At 41.3% G+C, this 12,642-nt stretch overlaps 1 protein-coding gene across 4 annotated transcripts in view; it reads right to left on the reverse strand.

The window, feature by feature from the left end:
- Positions 1–4,092: 4,092 nt before the first annotated feature.
- sh2d3ca (SH2 domain containing 3Ca) overlaps positions 4,093–12,642 on the reverse strand; it is a 63,012-nt gene continuing 54,462 nt past the window's right edge. For all 4 annotated transcript variants that reach the window (XM_037753068.1, XM_037753069.1, XM_037753072.1 and 1 more), the window contains 7 exons: positions 12,263–12,635; positions 9,759–9,888; positions 9,490–9,605; positions 9,027–9,198; positions 8,823–8,934; positions 8,531–8,737; positions 4,093–6,432 (listed from right to left, as the gene is read on the reverse strand). In XM_037753068.1, coding sequence (XP_037608996.1) covers positions 6,257–6,432; positions 8,531–8,737; positions 8,823–8,934; positions 9,027–9,198; positions 9,490–9,605; positions 9,759–9,888; positions 12,263–12,635 — 1,286 coding nt within the window. In that variant the 3' untranslated portion in view covers positions 4,093–6,256. The remainder of the gene's footprint in view (positions 6,433–8,530; positions 8,738–8,822; positions 8,935–9,026; positions 9,199–9,489; positions 9,606–9,758; positions 9,889–12,262; positions 12,636–12,642) is intronic.

Genomic DNA, 12,642 nt, shown 5'->3' on the forward strand with positions numbered 1-12,642 from the left:
GTTTTGTTCTGCACACAATGTTAAGTTGTGCTTCTGTGAACTCCAGAATCAACATTGTAAATACCAACTCCTTTATACCAAGGCAAAGAAAGTTTATTAGTATAGCACATTTCAAAGTAAATTAAGTATGTTTTACATAATGCATTGAAAACATACAAAAATAAAGAAAAAATGCATAAAAAATAAAGAAATTAAAGAATAGAAAATGAAATTAAAACATTAAAAACATATATTGTATATAAATACAGGATAGGAGAACAAGATTGTGTTTTTATTCTGGATTAAAAGGCGGTCAAAATTGGTCTAATTTATTATATACTGTATAGTCTAATATCCTCTGGACATTTGTTCCAGCTCTGGTGCTTCTCCATGTTTAGTTTGGAAACCGTAAGCATCTCTGTAACTGATTCTGTGTGACAGTGCACCCATTTATGAACTGGTATTCCCTTGGACTTAACTTTATTTTAGAAAATCATTATATTGGAAAGTCATTAGTAGCCTATACACACGCCCTGTGCATGTGCATGTCTGCATGTATTTGCATTGTGTCTGTCAATATGAAAGTGTGCAGAGGCCTGACATGAGTGTGTGAATGCACATCTGTCTCTCTCTATCCCTCTCTCCCTCCTCACATACATCCTCAATCATACTGGTGACAGCTCCGGTCCCAGTATACGGGGCCGGGGAGGATGAGGTGGGGGGTGGGAGGTGGTCGGTCAGAGGTTTGAATTGCAAATCCGCTGCCTTCTGTTGGCGTCCAAGCCTTAGCGGGCCCTTCCCTGTCTTCATTCATGTGTTAATGAGGAGTCAGTGCAGGGGCAGATAGACAGATCGACCAGGGGCCTTGGCGTGGCGGGGGCGAGGGGAGAGAGTGAGGCGTGGGCGGTGGGTGGGGAGGCAGGCGGGAAAACGAGGGGGTCCTCTTGATGGCGGAGGCCGCAGTGGAAGTTTTGAAAGATGATGAAGACATGATGAGTGGCTGCAGCCTTTCGTTCTGGGACGAGGGAGTATATACTGTCATGGGGCGAGCTCAGAGGGAGGCAAAGAGGCAGAAGGTGGGGCGTGTGGGTGGGATTGTTATGGCTGTATGTTTCATGAGTTATCCAGGAATGATCACACCATCACTTGGGTGTCACGTCACATTTTGCTAAGCTGCCTTGAGGTGCACGTATACAGCCGCGCTTCTGTTGTGCTCTGATGGACACCTTGTGCTTTCTACATCTCAGTATGCAGTGAACAAAAGTGTACACAAATAGTTCGTATGTAATATGATTTGTTTTACAGGTGTAAATATTCAAATTAGAGTTCAAATCGAGAGGATTTTGAGATATTTTAATATTTTAAATGTATATATTCAGTTGAAGATGATGTGAAATACATCTTAACCTTAAACTTTGCAGATATGCTCAATCTCATGTTCCATAATGCTTTAAATTTACAGTTAAAAGGATGTGCTCTCATCATCCAATGCCAATATTCATATGCGCTTTAAATTACAATTTCTCTACCTTGGACTCACTAAAAACAGGATTCACTACCTGATTCATGAGGACAAACATGTTTTCTTAGTTTATTTTTAATCAGACTACTATCTAATTCTGTGAAGGAGTAGCAGTGACCTCTGACGTGACAAATACCATGTTTTTTTCCCTGTTATTTTGTTGGCTGTCTCCAACCTGTATCCCATCCAAACTTCGGTCGTCTCAGCCTCTCAAAAGTTCCATATCTTCCCGCCGTTGAACGTCAAAAGTCAGCGCTACGCTGCCAGGCACCAGCTATAGAGCAGCCCGGGGTCACACATGATCAGATGACAATGACCCACACAATGGATTAGCTATAAAAGGACTGGGGGGAGAGATTAGGGGTGAATTGATGACGGTTGGCTGGCTGGTTGGCTGGCTGGCAGGCCTGGGAGACCTTGGGTCTGTTTCAATAAGGAACATAAAGCGCTGAAATTAACATGTACCATGATACCAAGCAGAGAGAATCCTCTTAGAGATTACATCCATAACATGTTACGCCTATGGAAGTGTATGGAGAGGGGAGACAAAGAGCAGAGCGAGTGATAATTTTCTATTGTGGCATCCTATTCTGCTCTACTCTGTTTGATTCTATTGTGTTTTCTGTTCTACATTACAGCTTTGTTCATCTCATTTCTTCATTCTTCTACTTTCTGTTTTTTCCCAGGAAATGTTTTCACCTGGAATAAACTGGACCCCCCCTCAGTATGACAGCTGCCAGGCCGCACTACTGCCTCCTTCATGAAGGGGGTAAGCAGCAATAGCAACAGCAGTATCCCTGCAACATCTGTGTTGAGGCGCACATACACACACATGTTGACAAAAGCACACGTTGATACGAAAACACACGCATGCACACACACGTACACGCTCACACATGCATGGACACACACACACGGTCCATCTGTCTTTGTCTCCCTCCCACCGCCATCACCACCGTGGGTCTGTCTGCGAAACAATGTGTGATGCTTCGCACAACACGCATGCTCACTTCATACGGTGCATTTTCAGTTCAACGCGAGATGCAATGCAGATTTTTATGCATAATGAACATTTACAAAACACTTAATAGAGTAACCAAAGTGCTCAGGAGGGTGCATGATCCAAGTTGAGGATGATCTTTTGGTCTACCTGGGAAGGAACCATTAAAACTCAGGTCTGCTTGCCACCTAAACTGGACAAGGAACCAGGATGTTCAGTTGACTAAAAGAGGGATCACTGAAAAGTGAATATATAAGAAGGGTCAGCTTTGGTTTGATAGTGAAATGATGCCACCTATTGGCTACCAATGTGCATTGCAAGAGAAGGCTCTTTAACCTTTTAAATGCTAATACATTCTAAACTAGTCGTTGCAAACTAGGAACTGGTGTCTTTTGCTACTAAAACAATGATAGAGAGATAAGTCATTTGTGTTTATATAGCTTTAATGATAAGCCTGGCAATCATCTATATGTTTCTTATTTCTTATTCTCATTTCATTTTTCTAATAATCATTATCAGCATGAAAAGACAACAATGTGTTGTCAGTCTCTCAATACTTTCCAACTTCCTCAGGCTTTGTCAGTAAATACGTTTATGTAGGATTGACTAAAAAGTGTTCATGGTAATGAAGGAACATGCCGGTGCAACAGTGTGGCTCATTCAATGGTGTAATGTAACTAAGTACCTTTACTCAAGTACTGTACTTAAGTACAATTTCTAAGTACTTTACTTGAGTATTTCCATTGTATTCTACTTTATACTTCTACTCCACTATTCAACTACAATTTAGAGGTGCATATAGTTTTTTACTCCACTAAATGTTTTTGTTACTTTGCAGATTCCGATTAATAATACAAAATATAAATCAACGAATAAATTAAGATGTTCTATTATGGATTATTACACGGCTGTGTTGAATACTCGATTCTGATTGGTCAATCAAGGCGTTCTGCGGTCTGTTATTTCCTTATAACAGAGCGTTGCTATGTATAGCAGACCGTTGCTATGGGCGCAGCTCTGATGTTGGACTCTGGCGGACCTTTTTTGTTTCAAAATATTGATTTCTTCAGTCAGTAGCCGTGTAATAAGTGGGATAATGTACAGCTTTCACAACAATGAACGGCTCGCTGTACATTATCCCTTACTGAAGCTACCCAGCAGTATATACGTATAGTAAATTATCCCCACATACACCAGCTGCACTACAGTAATGTACACATTAATGTATCAATAATTATAATCCAGTAATATATAATACAAATGTTGCTGAAATGGGCCATTCTGCATAATGAGTACTTTTGGTTATTGAAGTATATTTTGATGATAATATTGTTGTATTTCTACTTAAGTAAGATTTTAAATACAGGACTTTTACTTGTAATAGTATTTCTACACTGTAGTATTGCTACTTTTACTTAAGTACAATATCTGAGTACTTCTTCCACCACTAAGCTCATTGTTTTTGGACAACAACTGAGGTCTAAGTCACAGAGGAATAAGCTATATCAGTTGGTTTAAGTCTTTTGGTGGAATTTGATACCAGCAAATCTAGCTTACATTTATGTTTTTTTTTTCCGTAACGAAACCAAACTCTTCAACACAAGCAATCATTTTATTTGAAAAAAAGTGAATTGCTATGTACAGTATACGTAAAAAAAACATGAGATCAGTCCTGAAACATTTCTTGTCTTTTTTGCTCTTCACGTTCGTCTCACACAGTCCCGTTATTTAGAAACAACAACGGGAGAATCCACACACTGTCGGAGCATTCCTGTACAGCATTCAACAAATAAAAAAATTTTACATCATCACTTTTTCATCATCATAAGTGTTCTCAGATATCAAACCTAAACCGGTAGGTTTGATATCTAATAACATTGATATCAAACATTGGTCTCAAAACACACACAATAAATGTGTTTTTTTTTTGTGTCTTCCTATTATATTGTATTACAATTAACGATTCAGTATTTTTTGCTGACTAAAGGTCGCCCCCTGTTGGACCACAGCGGGAACTGGCACATGGCTCCTCACCTCATGAACTGATCTGTACAGGTTCACACTAGAAAGACAATCAAACATCCATTTAAGAATCTCTGATATGCAACTCTCTAGAAGCATTATTTTAGAATAATTGCTGATTGATTGATATCGGATATGACTTTAGTTCATATATAGATTATCAGTTTGGATAGGGTTAGAGAGAACAAAGGATATACATTTAAAAAAGGGGCAAAAAGTGGATATTGTGAATGGGTGTCTGTTCCTCAGGGCTCTCAGCCCTTTGTTGAAATGATTGCATAGCTCTGAGAGTTGGCTCCAGCCCTCTCAGGCCCACATGCTGTTAATACAGCAATGATTTAACACAAAATGTAATCCTATAGCAATAAAAGGATTTGCTTGATTGCTGAAACACAAACTCAAAACTAAAAAGACATTCTGTGTAGCAGGTCTGTGTTCAACATGTCCTTATTTGACCCCGTTTGGGAACTTCTTTTATCATTCATTGGTTTTAAAACTGGAAAAAAAGATGAATGACTTCTCTTCGTCTGTTTGGTGTCATTCAAGATTATCCACGGACCTGAAAGATCTTCACTGTATCGTCTGCATATTACTTGAGTTTGAAAAGTTTGACACATTGTTATATTTAAATTAGTAGTTTAAAGCAACATTTGACTTGGTACAACATTTATATCTGCATGCATCAACCATTTCAATTATTTCTGCAACTTTACAAACTGAATGTTGATATACTAAGTGAAACATTGCTTAAACTAAATTTAAAAAGAGCATAAATCCCATTTTCATCCATCTCTTAATGTCGTTTTAAGCAAAATCATGTGCACAAGACACACACTATCAAATGTATTAGTCAAACAGCTACAACAGCGGGAAGTCGCTTTGTCCTCTGAACATTTTTAACAACTCGCAAAGCCCTCATATTGAAGTTGCTGCGTTACTTCTGCAAATGTTTCATTTCTGATACATTTATTAATGCATGCCTGATACATTTTTAATGGGATTCAATGGGACTGCTTGATACATATTTAATGAGGTTTTATGAACATGGCTCCCTCAGAATGAGCACTGGCAGATTCTCACGAGTTTGGTGAAGCAACGTCCATGATGTTGAGATATCTTTTGATCATAACAAATAAATAAGACAAAAAAAAATATGTGAAAGATTAATAACATACAAAAATGAAGGAATGTAAAACATACACACACTCACACACACACTCGCTCACACAGACAAAACATCTATATATGAGCGATGTAAGTTATTGTTAGCATTTCTGCTACAGTGTGTGACAACATTTGTTTAAAACAAGGGAGAGTCTGTGTATTCTCGGAGCAAAGCCAAACTCTGCAGCTCTGTTTGGCCCTCGGGGACGCACCGTACACATGTCACTGTTTGTCACCCACCTCCCACCATCTTCTTTTCCACTTAGCTTGTCTCCTCTTCGACGCCTTTTAAATATTCTAGCGCTAAGTGAGGAAGTCCACATGGAGAAACAGAAGGAGAAGTCCACATTGAGTGCAACACGTGTTTTAAGTGAGACCCTCTTTTCTGTATTGCTCACTGCACATGCTCCGTTAGCTGCCTCTTCATCCCCCCCCTCCCCCTTCCCTCCCAGTGTTCACGCTGGACTCTTCCACATCATCCTTTGCGATGCAAAACAAGACCGTACCACAATGAGTGGTGAGTGCAGATGGGTGTGTTTTGGCGATGTCGTTGGGCGTTGGGGCAGGTGCTATAGCTCGCTGTGGCGCACGGGAGGCTCCAGCTTGTGCGACAGAGCGGTGAGGACCTTGTCAAACTTCTCGTAACGCTCCGATTGGCTGCCCTCAGAGCCGCGGCTGCCCCACAGGAGACGCATCTGAAACTCTGTCTGGAAGATCTCGTGTATTTCTGCTCGCTCTTGGAAGCCTGGAGAGGAGAGGAGAGGGTGTTACTCTTTGCAGATGACACCCATATCATCGTTAACAGAAAACGAAAAAAGTAGAACTCTCCTCGACCAAAAATAAATTCTAGTCGACTAACACTCATACGATTTTGTTGACTAATTGATTAGTTGATTTAATCGACAGATCTGTAAAATTGAGTTTCTCCACAAAGTATCACACAATAGCACCACTCTAAATCTGGTGTTTACCAGGGATGTGCTCATAAGTTTCTTGGAAATAAGTCATTCAGCATAAAAAAAGCATAACAAACAACTAAACGACTGAAAAAATATTAGTCGACTAAGACCAAAACGACCAATTAGTTGACTAATCGACAAAGAGGTGGCAGCCCTAGAAGAAAAGTTAATAAAAATCCCATAATTGGATAATAAAATAAAAACAAGACTGTGGAAAAAAATAAAACTTAACTGATTTTGTCAACTAATAAATAATAATAGGTAATATATTTTTTTACAATGATCTTGTAAAGCACTTTGTGATGTTATGTCTGTGAAAAGCGCTATATAGATACATTTGACTTACTTACTTTCAAATGAACATAATATATATAATAAATATATTACATCAGAAAATATTTGGACATTTTTAATAAAAAAGCGCTCTGAAAAAATGTGACTTGGAATATTACCATATAAATAATACTGTAACAAATAACTAAATAATTAGAGAAAAATTAAATTAATAAAACTGCCAAATGCATGTTAAAAAGTAAGTAAAAAGTAAGTCATAATTGAAAGAAAAATATACTTAAAAAGTAAAAAAGGTAATTAACAAATTAGTGCTGAAAGTCCAAATCTATCATCATTCTGTGTGACAAAATAATCTCAACTCAAAGGTCCACTAACTAGCCTTTCAACCATATTTCATGATCTTCTCCCTTATGTATGACCACTTATCATCATGTGACAGAGTTGCCACACTCCAGGTCACGGGACGACACCTGGAGCCACTTCCATTTGCAGATGAAGACAGTGAGATGAGCTTGAAAGCTCTGAAAAGTGGACCTTTGAAATGAGATTATTCAGTCACACGTATAGCTCCCAAGGCAAAGAATGAAAATCCATGCTGTAATGCTCACTTAAACAATTTAAACTCCCTAACCTGACCCTTTAGATGAACTAAAGATAGCTTTTGAACATAAACATCTTTGGTTGAACCAATTTCGACAACTGTATGAAGTGAGCGTTTCAACTTCGGCTCGTAGAAATGTTGATGAGGGGAGCAGACTGAGGTCAGGCTGATCGATAGCGAGTTATAACAGGAAACAGAGATGTGAGCTGATAGCTATTGACACGCTGTTCAATAAAGCAGTAATGGCCTCAAACTGAGAACCATTGGGGAGGTATTAGGGATCAATACAGTTAACATGGTAGCCACACACACACACGGTCATTTCATCAAATCAGTGATACTGAACACACTTATCATTATTAACAGCATGAGATGTAACACAATACCAGCTGTACACCAGAACCAAAGAGGCTGTGGTGAGAAACAGTTCATAATTTCTTAAAGGACCCTATTTTCCCGTGTTTTTGTGTCCAAGTGAGTAATGGGGACAACATTTTTTGTAATTAATTCTGCACCGATTTACTGTACGTTATCATTTTACGTCCTCTAAAAGTGCTTGTTTTTGCCACTGACAGGCTCAGATTGTTACCTTGTTCTTGACCTTTGGCTTGATGCGGCCTGTTTGTTATTGGGTCTAACCAAGTCTCGCTCAAGTAGAAGTATCGTTTTGCAATCTCGCGTTGCATCCACATTGTCGAAATCAGCTAAATATTCAGCCATAACATTAATAATCTTTTCCTAAGCTACACATTCTGTATTCTCCAACACAATAAACTCTGATAGCACACCTTCTCTCCACTCTTGCTCACGTTTCAACTGTTGTCTTTTGGCAACAAGTCACATGAAACAACAACAAACTGAAAAAGCGAAATGTAAGTAAGCCCAATGCCCAACCGACCAATAGACTGACAAACCAACATTGCCATACATAGAGCCGCGCTGCTAGCATGGATGAAAACAACACAGATGCCGTCTCATGTCGGCCTTACCCTGCAGTTTGGTCTCAGTGTTGGTTCTATAGATCCCCCCGTGATGTGCGATGGTACGAGCCGCCTCTAGGTGGTACATCACCACGTCCACTCCCACCTCCGCACTCTCCCAAGGCTCCAGCGCCTCCCCTACCGCCATGCCCCGCTCCAATAAGGACAGGACGGGAATGATGTGGGGAAGGGAAGTGTTGGACAGGGCGTTCGACTCTGTAAGCACAGGAGAGTTCAGCGTTGCAAATAAATACACACTTTTGCACATTTGTTGTACGAAACATGCAAACTAAGATCTCACCTTTGCCGTCGTTCATATTCTTCATGAAAGGTTTGAGTTTCTTCTCATATAGAATGGCGCCCTCTGTGTGTCTCTGGCGTAACGTCACCCACGTCTGCTCCAGGCGGGAAATCTACAGCAATGAGTGACACAACAAAAAAATCTAAGAATGCATTTGGAGTTTTTGTGCTTATGATGGCGACTTGTATCTGTGTCTCTCTTAACCTGTGGCAGCTCCAGGGCTCTCATCACAGCAGCGAAGCCAAACATGTTGCCCAGGTTGCTCTTCAACTCTGCTGCCAACTGGATGGTCTTGTGGAGCAGCGCCGCCCTCTCCTCCGTGCTTCCCGTACAGCCCAGCAGGTCCACCGCCATCATGATAGACATGGTGTAGAACCTGAGAAAAGAAGAAACGCGCTATTCAATAAAATGCATCAATAGATGTTAATTGCTGCTGCTGATAGGGAAGCAGGGGGGTGTTGAGTCAAAGCCTATTTTGAAAGCCACTCTGGAAAAATTCACATTGTGGCAGACTGGTATGTGTTACAAGATAAGAACAAAAGAGGGAAGAGAAGAGGAGAGATGGAGGGGAAGAAGAGAAGAGTACAGATAATCTATAGCTGGATTAATGAAGGAGTTAGTGAGGGATGTATAAAGGAAGACCGAGGGGGAAAAAGCGTGTCTGTACCTCTCCAGTAGGTCAAGTCTTAGCTGGTGTCCATGTGGTAGTGTCAGCAACTCCAACCCTGAGGACACTCCCATCATCCTTTGCGTCTCTGAGGTCACGCCTAATATTCTAGCCACCTGTCCAAGAGTTTGAAAAAAAAAGATTAGCTGTATGTGTGCAGGCATTTTAGTGTATGCGATTATGCAAGTCAGCATGTGTGCTTTTGTATGCATGATGTGTAAAGCGTGTGTGCTGCCATGTGAACTGCATATATTTATGTGTGTGCGTACCGTGCAGTCGGCCATGGTGATGTGTTTAGCGGCGGTCCGTGCGTCCACCTCAGCCAGCAGCTCTTTGACTCTCTTCAGCACCGACATCTCCAGAGGCTTATTCTCAGCTGGCATAAGGCAAGACTCGTACCTGCAAAGGTTTATGATTACACCATATTAGAAAATACTGAACCAGGACGGAGGCATGAGCATTGGCAAAGAGTGCAAGAGAGGAGTGTTGTAAAGATAAATAGGTTACCACATGATATTTAGTAAACCTGGTAGGCTCATCCAGAGGTTTTATGACACACAAAACCACTGGATGACCACGGTTTGACTTTATGTTGATCATGTAGCAATCGGGACCAAGTGGGCGGATTATGAGTCAATGAGTCCCTGGGCAGAGACATGAAAAAGGGCCCCACCATCTCCCCTACATAGGAGCAAGACACACTGTGCATCTCTTTGTAGTCGTTATGCATCTTTTCGTGGTTGTTTTGTGTCTCTCTGTAGTCATTGTGTCTCTTTGTAGTCACTGTGTGTCTTTTTTGGTCATATTGTGTCTCTTTGTAGTCACTGTGTGTCTTATTTTGGTCATATTGTGTCTCTTTGTAGTTGTTTTGTGTCTCTCTGTAATCACTGTGTGTCTTTTTTGGTCATATTGTGTCTCTTTGTAGTCACTGTGTGTCTTATTTTGGTCATATTGTGTCTCTTTGTAGTTGTTTTGTGTCTCTCTGTAGTCACTGTGTCTTTTTTGGTCATATTGTGTCTCTTTGTAGTTGTTTTGTGTCTCTTGTAGTCACTGTGTCTTTTTTGGTCATATTGTGTCTCTTTGTAGTTGTTTTGTGTCTCTTGTAGTCACTGTGTCTTTTTTGGTCATATTGTGTCTCTTTGTAGTTGTTTTGTGTCTCTTTGTAGTCACTGTGTGTCTTTTTTGGTCATATTGTGTCTCTTTGTATTCACTGTGTGTCTTTTTTTGGTTGTATTGTGTCTGTTTGTAGTTGTTTTGTGTCTCTTTGTAGTCATTGTGTGTCTTTTATGGTCGTTTTGTGTCTCTTAGTAGTTGTTTTGTGTCTCTTTGTAGTTAATTTTCCATATCTTTGTAGTGTCTGTGTCTCTTTGAATGACATTTTGGTGAAATGGCCAGGTGAAGGCCAGGCGGGCCCCTGTGCCTGTACCCAGTTGGCTCTTTCAGTAATCCATCCATTTCGAATGGCAGCCACCCAACCCTCCGTCATAGGTGTAAGGCCTCTGGACATATCAACAAACCGGACTAATACATATGCAAACCAACCCAAATACACAGTATATTTTCTACACAATGTGACACTCAACACTAGCTCTAACATTAGTCATGCCAGTCAGTCAGTCACTGGCTCACACTGGTGCCTCAAACATAAGTCGCCTTTACTGACTTAACTGCCAATTTTCCCCCGTAGTGTTAACACTGTCAATAATCCCCCTCTGCAGCAAAATTTCACAGGGGACGCTTAGATGTCCAAAGCTGCTGCCGACTCGGTGTACCTGTCCATTTCCCTGTGACAAGCCTCATCTGCTGTGCCCTCCCATGGCACTGTAAGCCCAATGAAATATACAGTATCTGCTGTGTCTCTGACCACAGCACAAAGTCTGCCCTCGGGCTATTTCCCACAGGATTATCAGCTGTTTACTCAAGTCTATTTTCCAGTCTCTGCTCACTCATAGCTGTGCTGCAGTGCCTGCACGAAATTGCCTCACTCCACTATTTTGCCGTCTATGACAAAACGTCAGCAGGGGTATTGACCTTTGGACACAACCAATTTAAATTAACCCCGCTGTGGTGATGAGATCTAACTGTGGCTGTTACACGGTTTCTTTTTAGCTCCCTTCAGCAGTTTTTTCTATTTTTATTGAGTCCAACAATTTGACTCAGCCGAAAGTCCAGCCATAAAGTTAAAGCAAAATGTTTGGCCATATTTATGTACCTTCTCTTCTTCCTATGGACATGACAACTATTCCTTAAATGCATATTCAGCCTTAGCACATGGGCGATGAAACTTGATCACTGTAATCCAGATTTTTCACTCAAAGAGAGGAATAAAACAAGACAGATTCATGCAGACGTGTCTTCCACCGTTGGTGCAGACAGTAATCTGTTGTGTGCTGTTTTTAGCAACTTTCTAACTATATGGTTATGCATATTATTTTTTGTTGCACAAGATGAAAGTTGGCAACTCCAGCACCACACTATGCATTTGAAAGTGGTCAAACAGTCGGTTTTTGACTGTCCAAACTCCCCTTCAGCCCTCAATGCATGTAACTGAATTAGCTTCTGAATTTCTTTCTATTCTATTTCTCATCTAAATTCAATTTTCTAAAGAGGGAAATAGTGGTAAGACTCACTCACTCCCTCACCAAACTTCAAAAGCTGTCTTTGTGCTGTGAGTCCCTTTCATAAAGTACTCCAACTCAAGTTAAAAGAAGAGGTTACATTTGGAAACACCACGAAGCCCACTCCTGTGTGTGTGTGTGTGTTTGTCTCGTACTTGGATGGCCTGAACGAGGACGCTGTCTCCACTTGTGGTGCGCTGAACATCCCCTCTCCTTCCTCCCTCGCTCCATCCTGTCTCCCTTCTTCCACTCGCAATCGCTCCACGTAGCCTTTTGTCGGGGGTTTCGGGGGCCCAGCGGGGCAAGGTCTGAGGTCACAGTAGCTCCCTGCTGTTTCTGAGGAATGTGATTGGTAGCTGGGATGATGGGCAGGCGTGGAGTGCGCCGAGTGAGAGGTGTGCGCGGGATGCTCTGGAGGGTTGTTACCGGCCGATGGGCTGAGCTGGGGGTCGCTGGAGCGGCGCATCTGTGGGGACGGTGGGACGACAGCCAGGACCCGCCCGCTTGAGTGGGCCCTCTGCCTGGTGACTGAAGA

This window comes from Sebastes umbrosus, chromosome 19 (assembly GCF_015220745.1).
Source record: "Sebastes umbrosus isolate fSebUmb1 chromosome 19, fSebUmb1.pri, whole genome shotgun sequence".
Lineage (NCBI taxonomy): Eukaryota > Metazoa > Chordata > Actinopteri > Perciformes > Sebastidae > Sebastes > Sebastes umbrosus.